Source organism: Mytilus trossulus, unplaced genomic scaffold (assembly GCF_036588685.1).
Source record: "Mytilus trossulus isolate FHL-02 unplaced genomic scaffold, PNRI_Mtr1.1.1.hap1 h1tg000827l__unscaffolded, whole genome shotgun sequence".
Lineage (NCBI taxonomy): Eukaryota > Metazoa > Mollusca > Bivalvia > Mytilida > Mytilidae > Mytilus > Mytilus trossulus.
Window position 1 is genome coordinate 6,247 of NW_026963512.1, and position 13,245 is coordinate 19,491.

At 34.8% G+C, this 13,245-nt stretch overlaps 1 protein-coding gene across 1 annotated transcript; it reads right to left on the bottom strand.

Annotated features, from left to right (window-relative positions):
- Window positions 1-848: 848 nt before the first annotated feature.
- LOC134703076 (zinc finger protein 664-like) lies at window positions 849-12,888 on the bottom strand (the record flags this gene model as incomplete). Its single annotated transcript, XM_063563444.1, has 2 exons — window positions 12,192-12,888; window positions 849-1,384 (listed from the first exon to the last, which is right to left on the bottom strand). Coding segments are annotated over exons 1-2 (1,233 nt in total), but the record flags the coding sequence as incomplete, so codon positions are not given.
- Window positions 12,889-13,245: the final 357 nt, after the last annotated feature.

Below are 13,245 nucleotides of genomic sequence, written 5' to 3' on the forward strand. Positions count from 1 at the left end.
AAAATTGAATCGCAATTTCCCGTCGATATGCACAACTACATAGTATGTCCTTATTATCTGAAAAGGTTTCGTGAAATTCTGTTGTGTGGTTTGAGAGGAGTTGCGATGACAAACTGTTGCAGAAGTACATTAAAGTAAATAAGTTCAAAGGGGCGTAACTCCTAGAAAAAAAATTGAATCGCATTTTCCCGTCGATATGCACAACTACATAGTATGTCCTTATTATCTGAAAAGGTTTCGTGAAATTCTGTTGTGTGGTTTGAGAGGAGTTGCGATGACAAACTTTTGCAGTAGTATATTAAAGTAAATAAGTTCAAAGGGGCGTAACTCCTAGAAAAAAAATTGAATCGCAATTTCCCGTCGATATGCACAACTACATAGTATGTCCTTATTATCTGAAAAGGTTTCGTGAAATTCTGTTGTGTGGTTTGAGAGGAGTTGCGATGACAAGAAACAGGACTGACGGACTGACGGACGGACGGACTGACGGACGGACGGACGGACGGGTCAAAAACATTATACCCTCCGCAACTTCGTTGCGTGGGGTATAAATATACACTTTTCAAGAAGTTAGTTAACACCGCCAGATCACTTTCCCTATGTCAGGGTTTCAGCGACAAAAGGCTGGGCTCAACAAAAACCATTACAATGGACAGTTGTCCCTATGTCTGAAGATTTTTTTCTAGTCTGCATTTTGTTGTCTTTGCCCACTTTAAGACTCGGTAAATAAAAGTACACATTTTATTTAACTCTCCCAAATCAAGTATTTTAGCCTGATTCTTACTTTTGTAAATGTAAATATTGTTTGTACTTGCAAAATGAAGATCTTTTCCCTGTTTAATAATTACCGATAGTTGAAATAATCTGGGTGAAACAACAATGCCAAACACAACATCCTGAAAGAAAAGCTTGGACAACATTTGTTGTATATTTTGGACAATTGCATGAGACTCCCGGTGTGCAGGTTTCAGTTCAAAAACTATTGGAAAGATACCAGGAAAATCAGGCAGCACGACACAGTAATCTGGAACTATTGTGTGCCTTGAAACTCTGTGATCTGCTAAATATCCTGTAGAAGATTCAGCGACTGATGACTCCAGATTTAATGAAGACAGGCTTAACAAAGATGAAGAGGTACTTGATGGAGTGCTAGAGTAAGGTGCATTATACTCCATCTGGGTGATCGGGGTATCAAAATCGCCAAAAACAGTCTCCAATGCAGTGTTAATACTGTCATGTATGTTTGTGGCAGAGCCACACATATCATTACTCCCAAGACATGTCAGGAGTATTTTCATCAATACCTCAATCCAATTTTTAGCCCGTCCATTTTTCATATCTGTTTGTAACGCTGTCTTAAATGATGATACATAGTGCCTCTGTTCTGAAATTATATAAATAGAAAAACATGTAAAAAAAAAATACCTGGCAGAAATATTGTTGATATTTAAAATCTTCCATTGTATTCAATTGATCATAGAATTTTTCTGATTCAATTATGAGACTTATCAGTGAATTACCTGTGTTAAATTTATACATGTTTACATCAATCATTGTCAAAAGCAGCCAATTCGAATTTCTAATCAACATTATAGATTATCCATAAAAATTAGTGGCAGATACAAAAGATGATTTTTAAAGATTTATCCATCAGCAAGATTAGATAAGATGATGTGTCCCTGGCAGTCATCAGAGGCGAATTTAGGGGGATGTTGCCCATCCCCCTTTCTGGAAAAAGATTTGTTGATTATGGGATAGCCTCTTTATTTTGGTTTATATTTTAATAATCCAATCATCACGCCTGTCAATATTGGTAAAAATTTACATAACTTTAGCCAATAAAATTCTTTACTTAAACAAGTAAATAAAATACACTTGTATGAGTATCTTACAAATTTACTTTATAGATATATATATATATATATTATGTATAGATGTGAGTATATTAGTTTTTTCTTCTTCAAATAAATAAAATGCACATACTACATCTGCAGGGGGCGGATCCAGCCATTTTAAAAGGGGTTCCTAACTCCGGACAAAGGGGGATTCCAACTACATGTCCCCCTTTCAAATGCATTGATCGTGCAAAAAAAGGGGGGTTCCAACTCCTGGAACCCCCCCTTCCTGGATCAGCGCCTGTAGGAGCCAAAAATTTTTCCTGTGAAAAAAGTTCCAGTGGAAGTAATTTCACAGAAAATATGTTCTGGGAGAACTTTTTTCAACAGTCAATTTCTATGTGATTTGTTCCATCTCTATAAAATAAGTTCCACACTTTACCTGGTGAAATAAGTTCTAGATTGGTGAAATTTGTTCCTTACCTATTGTGATATAGTTTCATGTTTGTGAGATTTGTTCCTTACCTGGTGAAATAAGTTCTAGATTTGTGAGATTTGTTTCTCACCTGGTGATATAAATTCCTTGTCTGTGAAATATGTTGCACTGTTTAAACAAGTTATCTTATATACTGAGCACTTGTCATCGGTGAGTTTAAAGTCATTATAAAACAAGATATATTTGGCCCTGTCCCAAAAAGTTGAAAAATCTTCAATTTCAATAACACATGTGGACACAAACATGATGGTAGTCTCACCTATCAAAAATCAGCTCAAAATCTGGAGGCGTATAGAACAAACAAGAATGTGTCCATAGTACACGAATGCCCCACTCGCACTATCATTTTCTATGTTCAGTGGACCGTGAAATTGGGGTCAAAACTTTAATTTGGAATTAAAATTAGAAAGATCATATCATAGGGAACATGTGTACTAAGTTTCAAGTTGATGTAACTTTAACTTCATCAAAAACTACCTTGACCAAAAACTTTAACCTGAACTTTGCACTATCATTTTCTATGTTCAGTGGACCATGAATTTGGGGTCAAAACTATATTTTGGCATTAAAATTAGACAGATCATATCATGGGGAACAAGTGTACTAAGTTTCAAGTTGATTGGACTTCAACTTCTTCAAAAACTACCTTGACCAAAAACTTTAACCTGAAGCGGGCGGACGGACAGACGAACGGAGGCAGACCAGAAAACATAATGCCCCTCTACTATCGTAGGTGGGGCATAAAAATCTGTATAAGGCCAAATAAAAATATATGTGTGGTTCCAGTAACCCTACCGTCCCTACTTTTTCGGCTTAAAAATAGCCTACCCTAAAGATTTTATTGTAATTTTTCATTAAGCACTGTTAAAGTCAGAATGTTTCTCCCATAGACCCAATGTAAAAAAAAACCATAAAATAAAAAAAAATCCCTACCTACCTACCCTAACTTTTTTTCAGATGTAACTGGAACCACACATACTTTTTTATTTGGCCTAACCTGTGATTTTCAATAATTTATCAGTCCAAACCTCGTAATTTCAGTAAAAATTAGCAGAGCGGAACGAAACTTTAATTCAATCTGTAACTCATTGTGGTAAAGTTACATACCAAAAATCAGCCCAATATCTGCAGGCGTTTAGAAAAAAGTCATTATAACTGTGATTTTCAACAATTTCTCAAAGTCCAAAGCCCGTAATTTCGGCAAAAATTAGTGGAGCGGAACAAAACTTAAACTTGTTCTGTAACTCATCATGGTTAACTCACATACCAAAAATCAGCCCAATATCTGAAAGAGTTTAGAAAAAAACTCTGTATAATGGTTTGTTGCAGAATGACGGAATTATTGAATTTCGGAAAATGGGACACTTTGTTGTGGGCCATAAAAACCATGTATTATATTGATAATGTAACAATTAAAAAGTGTAAACATCAAATTTGGATCATGTGGAGTAAAGCAAAGGTTTAATAACATACTCAATAAATAATACTAAAAATGACACAAATGTATGAACCAGGAAAGAGTAGAATAAAAATTATAAAATAATAAAAAAAAGTCATTCTGGAAAAAAAAGTATTTAGTTAAAGATGAACAGTTGTACTCATTTGAAAAGGACAAAGTGATTGATCATTTATATTAAAAGACAAAGAAACAAAAGACCAACTCTTTTAAAACTGTGGAATGACCATAGCTACAAGTACATGTATGATTTATAGAACACCCATGACAGATCAACAGGAAACCAGGAGGTTGAATACCACATAAATGATAAAGAATAGATACAAATTATGATACATTATCATCGCTTTTATTTCTTATCTTCATCCTACAGTCATGACTTCAATTGCAAATGTACCCAATGCAAGTACAAGTACAGCATTCAGCTTGCATTAGATTTCTTAAGTGTAACAAGAAAATATTTCGCTGTGCAATATGTTAAAGGTACTTATTTTCTGTGAAATAGGTTCGAGCAGAACATTGATTTCTATAAAATACCTTCGTTCAAAACTAATATCACAGGAACTTATTTCACTTTTTTTTAAATTTAAATATTGGAACAAAACTCATGGAGTTGTGATTTTTGTTCCGGAACTTATTTCACATTTGGTTAAAAAAACTGTTATCACAGAGATATGTCTCGCCTTTTTGTAATTTTCATAATGCAAATTTATGTTGAAATTAAAATAGCAATACTTTAACATCTTACACAAGTTACGCAAATATTCTCTAAGTCAATGAAACATGACTGAGTTACATGGCTAAACAATCTCCAATCATGGTTCCCCTTGAAATGGCCTAATCACAAACTAATACATGATAATTAAAACCAGATGCTCCGCAGGGTGCAGCTTTATACGACTGCAGATGTTGAACCCTGAACCGTTGGGGCAAGTATGGACACAACATTCAAGCTGGATTCAGCTCTAAATTTGGATTGTGATTAAATAGTTGACACAGCATAGGTTTCTGACACAGAATGAATGTGGTCTAATGAGACTTAAAATATTTGTTTTGCCTTTGAGCAATTCACTCTGCTGTTGAATATTAATCCTCTCAATTGACTATAAAGAGCAATAACTCCTTAAGGAGGCTCGAGGGTATAAAAATTTCAGAAAAAAAATAAATATTTGTTTTTCATTTCAAATTTTATTTGTTACCTTTTGTAGTTGTTACTTATCATATGGTACAAAAATCATTCAAAACAAACAATTCGTGTTGGCCCCAGATGACTTTTAAAATATATACATCATTGAAAAAGTTCCAAATTATCTCCCTTTGGTGGAAAAATGCCATTTTTTGGCTTTAAAATTGAAATATCTTTTTTAACTCATCGGTGACCTATATTTTTTAATATAATTTCCATATAAGCTGCACTTAAACTAAATTATTGTAAAATTTGAGCGATTTCTGTAATAAATTTCTTTCTTTTTTTTCAATATTACCTTTATTTCTCCTATTACTTCAACAGAAAAAAACCACCTTTACAAAAATGTATGCTTCTTTTGAAGGCAGATTGTGAGTGCAAATGAACGGTGACCCCACTTTTTTATTTTATTTTTCTGTTAACTATAAGATAAAGTTCATGTATAGAAAAATATAGAGAAATCCTATATAAATGATTTAGACCCGCGAACCCCCTTAAGGGGTCAATTGACAATTTTGGTCTTGTTGACTTATTTGTAGATCTTATTTTGCTGAACATTATTGCTGTTTACAGTTTATCTTTATCTATAATAATATTCAAGATAATAACCAAAATCTGCAAAATTTCCTTCAAATTACTTTTTTCGGGGCAGCAACCCAACAACCCATTGTCCGTTTCATTTGAAAGTTTCATGGCAGATAGATTTTCACTTGATAAACAATTTACTCCATGTCAGATTTGCTCTAAATGCTTTGGTTTCAGAGATATAAGTCAAAATCTACATTTCACCCCTATGTTCTATTTTTAGCCATGGCAGCCATCTTGGTTGGTTGGCGGGGTCATGCCACACATTTTTTTAACAATATACCCCAATAATGATTGTGGCCAAATTTGGTTTAATTTGGCCCAGCAGTTTCAGGAGAAGATTTTTGTAAAAGATTACAAAAATTTACAAAAAATTGGTCAAAAATGTCTATAAAGGGCAATAACTCCTTAAGGGGTCAACTGACCATTTTAGTCATATTAACTTATTTGTAGACAGGGTTTCCACTGGCGGTCGCCATTTTTGCAATTTGCGAAAAAATAATAATTGTGGCGACAAAAATTCGTCATTTGCGAATTAATTTGGCGAAAGAAATATACATAACGATTTATTTTCCTCAATCTTGTTTATTTACTTTTTTCAAGTTTCTCGGACTTTACCCGATCAGACAATACTCGGAATTCACCTTGACCTCATTAAGATTTGGACAGAAAATCAATAATCAGCTGATTGCATTTTATAACTATCGACAACAAAGGACTAATTAATAAAGGTGTTGATTGAATTGTTTGACAAAATGATATAGTTAAATGGCTTCCGCTAAATGTCACATACAGAATTTATTTACCACTTTGCGACGCACATGTTTGAAGCAAACTTTTGACGTCTCCTCTCCTTTTAAAGATAGTTTAGAAAAGAAAGCTGTTGTTGTGACGAAAAATGTTCAAAAGCAAGAAAAATCTCTGATTTAAAACTTTAATTATCCTTTGACTTAAATATACATGTAGGTAATTGATTAGGGAGACTACTTTAAAGTCGTTTGAGTGACACACGTGTTTCAAGCATAGTTGTACGTCTCAACTTTTTCATTTACCGATGATCAAGAGAAGAAAACTGTTGTTATGAAGAAATATATACAAAAGGTTAATTTGGGAACAACCCCTCGAAGGAGAGTAACCCTTCAATGTAATGACTACACATGAAATGAGGAATCAATTTCATGTGATAAAAGCTTTTGTTTTGTTGTAAAAAACACTTCTTAGTACAAAAGGGCACATCAGTATTTTTTCTTTTAAGGAAACTTTCCCCACGAACTATACTGGTAGTTTATAATAAAGAAGATATAATTCCTGGAATCTAACAAAATTAATGGACATGTTTTGATCATATACGAAAAATATATGTTGCTTGGCGAAAAAAATAATAAAGTGGCGAAAAATTTATTGTTTTGGCGAAAGAGGTGGCGAAAAAAATTAATTAATTGACCCAGGGGAAACCCTGTTTGTAGATCTTACTTTGCTGAACATTATTGCTGATTACATTTTATTTCTTTCTATAATAAGATTCAAGATAATAACCAAAATCTGCAAAATTTCCTTCAAATTACTTTTTTCGGGGCAGCAACCCAACAACCCATTGTCCGTTTCATTTGAAAGTTTCAAGGCAGATAGATTTTCACTTGATAAACAATTTACTCCATGTCAGATTTCTATTGGCCACAGTACCACTAGTGGTACAGGATAAATCATCTGACTGTGATAGATTTAGTCTGACGCCATTTCTATTGGTCAAGGTATCATTATTGTTACGGGATAAATCATATGTCTGTGATAGATTAACTCTGACATCATGTCTATAGGTCAGAGTATCATTATTGTAACAGGATATATCATCTGACTGTAATAGATTGACTCTGACATCATGTCTATAGGTCACAGAACCATTATTGTTACAGGATATATCATCTGACTGTGATAGATTGACTCTGACACTATGTCTATTGGCCACAGTAGCACTGGTGGTACAGGATAAATCATCTGACTATGATTTGTGTACTCTGACGCCATTTGTTTTGGTCGAGATATCATTATTGTTACAGGATAAATCATCGGACTATACTTAGGACTATCAACATAATACAAATACAAATATTTTATTGGCACAAACTCAATTACAATAATTGGCAACGGCCCATACAACTAGTATACTAAAAGTAATGATGCAGCAATTAACTAAAACTTTTTGGGGACCTTTTATTTGTCTAAAAAACATAAAAGTGTAAAATGCATTTTAGTTAAAGTGTAGGGGCTGGACATTTTTGGTACCGTATTCTCTATATTAATTGTCTATTATAAAATGATTGAATGGATCCAAAGCTATGTACTATTTAATATATTTGAAGTGGAATTTGTCAGTAAAAAATGGACATGGGAAATTCCCGTTTGTTGTATGGTTAGTTAGCATAACTTTACATATTTCTTGTTGCGAACAAGATATACGGCTATTCAATGAAATGTACAATACGACCGACACGAAGAAAAACAAACAAGAATTTTTTATCCATTGAAATGTTTCACCCAACAATGGAAGCGAGGGGTACAAATCAACCAAAAGGCTACGAATGAACCGCAAACGAAAATGAAGTTGTTACTAACGTTCGACACATGGAGTCATATAGGCCACACCCAGCAGACCGGTTGCAGTCGGGCTTTGAAAAAAATATTCAGTATATAAGTTCGGCAGAACAGACCTTCCGGTCAGATATGGGATTCACATGCAATCCCCCCCCCCCAAAAAAAATAAAAATAAAATACGCCTGGTTTTTTTTTTTAGAGTGTAATGGAGTATAATTTTCTGTTGGGTGCAATAGTGATTAAAAAGTCAATACGTCCTTGCTCAATACTTTGAAGGCGTCATCCTTAGCCCAAACATCTGAATTTCAAAATGACTGAGTGACGAGTTTTTTTTCGACGTACTTGTCAACTCCACCGTAGCAAATCACATAACTTTGACATACTCAATAATATATTACATTGAATACGAACGAAATATATCTTTATAAGTGGAGAAATGTCGCATTAAAATTAAATACACAGCAAAGTTCACGAAGTCTAGGCTGATTATTAATCATTTTATTATAAAAAAAAAGTGCCAGCAAAAGGGGGGGCGTACGCCCTCTACGCCCCCCTCTGAATCCGCCACTGAGACCGGTTGCAGTCGGGCTTTGAAAAAAATATTCAGTATATAAGTTCGGCGGAACAGACCTTCCGGTCAGATATGGGATTCACATGCAATCCCGCCCCCCCCCCCCCCAAAAAAAAAAAATACGCCCGGTTTTGTTTTAGAGTGTAATGGAGTATAATTTTCTGTTGGGTGCAATTGTGATAAAGAAGTCAATACGTCCTTGCTCAATACTTTGAAGGCGTCATCCTTAGCCTAAACGTGTGTTACTGTAATCTGAATTTCAAAATGACTGAGTGACGGGTTTTTTTTTTCGACGTTTGGCTCAGTAGTTTCAGAGGAGAAGATTTTTGTAAAAGTTAACAGACGGCGCCAGACGCCAAGTGATGAGTCAGGTGAGCTAAAAACTAAACATGACATTTCTGTATAATACAATTATCTTTGTCTTCAAGTTACTCGTCGAATGAAACTTCCAAAGAATTATTATGAAAGATAATCACAAAAATTTGTACATCATGGGTTTACAGCTTTATCATATGACAATGCTGAAAAAAAGTATATATTGATCCTTAACTGATAAAGATAGATGCCTGTAATAAAAAAAAAGACAAGTTTAAACTCTTGACTCGCCTTTATATTCGGCCTTATTTAAAACAGAGTTACGACCATCACAATTTTACGCCACGACCATCCTCAACATTTTTGTTTTTTAAGTAACGACCATCATGCTCGAATTTGTAAGTGACTATTTTACGAAAATTGGAATGTTTTTATACATCAAATTTGATTTCAATGTCACCGAACTGCCGAATAGTATGTATGAGACAATCGGTTTGGCTCGAATAAACCTTATCAGCGGGAAAATATATCCCTAGAGTTGTCTCCTATTTTTTATATCTCCGGATGGTCGTAACTTGCTTACTACCAGTGAGCTATAAAAGACCCCGAAATCAAATGTAAAACAATTCAAACGAGAAAACAAACGGTCTTATTTATGTACAAAAAATCTGGGACTATTATACTAACTTACTAACTTAGGATAATAGTCTCAGAAAAAATTGAAAGAACGGAAAAAAATTTATCACACCAACAAACGACAACTACTGAATTACGGGCTCCTGACTTGGGACAGGCACATCCAAGAATGTGGTGGGGTTAAACAATGCAGTTGGAGAGCATTGAGAACCTAAAATTCCAAAAAAAAGTTGTGTCAAATACGACTAAGGTATAAACTACTCCTGGGATAAGAAAATCCTTAGTTTTTTCGAAAAATTCACATTTTGTAGATTTTCCGTACTCTGTATCACATAACGCGACCGTTTATGTCGTTACAAATATCAACAGCTGTGTTTTTTGACTTAGGAATAGAAATATGATTATTTGGTCAACCCTTTCTCAAAGTAGTGCGTCCATTTTGGCTGTGCGGGATTTATAAGTACGAGTCAAAGTTCGGTCAGAATAGTGACGTTAAATCGTATGTCTCATGATAAGAGAGTGCCATACTCCCTACACATTATGAATCCTTGCAATAACTCCCAGAAGGGTCCGTATGTGGTCTCTTGCAATTCAAATATCTAGCCATATTCAATATACCCTCCATTTCAGGTGGCAGTCAAAAATTATCCTACCTTCATCTCGGACGGATTTGTTGTAGGACCTACCTACTGTACTTAATTTTAATTTGATGTCGACTTTAACGAGCATGAAATATTTGACACTGGATGTTTCAGCAAACATCAATTATATTTTATAGAATAACGTTAAGCTTAGAAAGTTGTGTAACAGTACAACATAAGAACAAACTATAAAAAAATAGTTGAAAAAGGCTCAACTCATCAGATGGATACAAGTAGAAATACATTTAACAAAAACACAGAGTGGACGTCGCCGGGTATACATTTTCCAGTTGATAATATATTTCCGAACTTGCATTTCCCAGCATAATTTCCGCTTGAACGAGGTTGATACTTACAAAACCAGATAGAAGGTGTTGAATGTTGCTCTCAATAAAAATTAGTTTAATATGAAACCAAGAAAGAATTCTGACTTATGACTATGTGCTATCACTTTAGTATTTTGTTTATTGAACATTTAATTCTACACAAAAAAGCAAGTATGTACAACAGAGCCAAGTAACTAGCATATAATGATACTCTGAAATTGACCATTGTTTACGATTGTAAACAAAAATGGCGGACCCGCAACATCGCATTGTAAATAACTCATAAGGGGACATTCCTGTTGGAAATTCAATCGAAAGTGCACGCCTTTATAAACGCTTTTTAGGGGGTGATACTACCATATACCTCTAGTAGGCAGTAAAAGTGCTATATATACGTTTTGTTTGGGTCTAGCCCAAGAATAAGTAAGTTCAAGTCTTTTTAGAACGTTATCGGAAGGACATACTAATACAAAAACTTAGTACCAGTGTTATATGAACGTTATCGGAAGGAAGTACTCCTACAAAAACTTAGTATCAGAGTTAAGTTAATTTATCTTACCTCCTATACATTTCTAGGAATATGATTGGTTAAAAGCGTCCTCGTGGAAACCGTGTATATTCAATATTAGGTTTAGTTGGGAGGCGGGGCTTATTCCATACACGGTTAGTAGTGGAGTTATGTCCCTTTATATTCTATATAAGGTAATAAAGAGGCGGGGCTTATTCCATACACGGTTAGTAGTGGTGTTACGTCCCTTTAGAAAAACAAAACAGTACTGAGAAAAAAACTTAAAGGTTTCAACAGACGAAGAGGGAAATAAATTCAGAAAACACATTTTTAAAATCTAACAAGTTGTCATTGTTGGCATCATGTTAATGCTAACTGTATTGAAGACTGCTAATTTTGATAGGTCACTAGTCTAAATTTTACACGTTAAGATAGTCGGTAAGATAAATTCGTTACATAGTGTGCTAGTGACGTAATACGGTATATATGGGGTCGGTAAATTCCATATGGGATGAGAGCGTCACTAGCACACTATGTAACTAATAGTATCGGAAGGACATACTCCCACAAAAATTGAGTACCAGAGTTATATGAACGTTATCGGAAGGACATTTCATACAAAAACTTCGTACTAGTGTTATATGAATGTTATCGGAAGGACATACTCCAATGTATCGGAAGGACATATACTCCTACCAAAATTGAGTACCAGTCAGTGGCGGATCCAGGGGGGGGGTTCCGGGGGTGCGCACCCCCCCTTTATTTTTGCCGATCAATGCATTTGTATCGGGACATATGTTTTGCACCCCCCCTTTGCCCTGGGTGCCCTGGGTTAGCACCCCCCCTTTCGAAAATTCCTGCATCCGCCCCTGCCAGTTGTACCCATACGTCACATTTTAGGTCTTCTTTTATCAGTATGTGTTTTTGTATGTCTCAGACAATTACTTATTCTGCCAACTCTTTTTTCAAAATATCACATCTTATCTTTCCAAGTATGGATTTTCATGTGTTTATTGCGATTGCTTTTGTGACCAAATGCTTTACCACATACATCACATCTGTAAGGTTTTTCGCCAGTATGTGTTATCATGTGTGTACGACAAGAACTGCTTTGGCCAAATTCTTTTTCACAAATATAACATGCGTAAGGTTTTTCGCCAGTATGTTTTTTCATGTGTACATTATAGTTGCTCTTGGCACTAAATTCTTTACCACATTCATCACATTTGTAAGGTTTTTCACCAGTATGTGTTCTCATGTGAATTAGACAACTATCTTTTTTGCCAAACTTTTTTTCACAAATATCACATTGGTAAGCTTTTTCGCCAGTATGTGTTCTCATGTGAGTTAGACAATTACTTTTTCTGCGAAACTGTTTTCCACAAACATCACATCTGTAAGGTTGTTCACCAGTATGCTTTCTCATGTGAATTCGACAGGCGCTTTCTCGGTGAAACTCTTGATCACAAAACACACATTTAAAATGTTTTTCCCCAGTATGAATTCTCATGTGTTCATTATAGTTGGCTTTCTGACCAAATTCCTTATCACATACATCACATTTGTAAGGTTTTTCGCCAGTATGGATTTTCTTGTGTATATTATAATTGCCTTTGCTACTAAATTCTTTACAACATTCATCACATTTGTAAGGTTGTTTACCAGTAAGATTTTTCATTTGACGTAGACTAGAACTTTTTCGGTGAAACTCTTTGTCTGCAGTAGCCTCTTTACTGGACATAACTAAGTGTTGCAGTCTGTTCACAGATGTGTTTTTTTATCTACAACATACAAATACCAATTTATTTAAAGATGGTAGGTAAACTATGTAATAATTACAACTATAAGCAGTATGTATTGTGTGCATACATTTGTACTAGAAGTCTGATTTTTTTTTCATTTATCCCTGTTCAGGAGCACCTGAGAGCACCGCGGTTTTTTTTTTGTGGGATTGGTTTCCCTTGATGGACCGCTGTTTATCTTGTCGTCGTTTCGTAGTTTTCCAATGCTCGCCGACTCGGTTTCGACTTTATTGAAAGTGAATGTTTCTTTGTCATCATTGGTCTCTCTTTTAACAAATAAACTAGAATATTGCGGA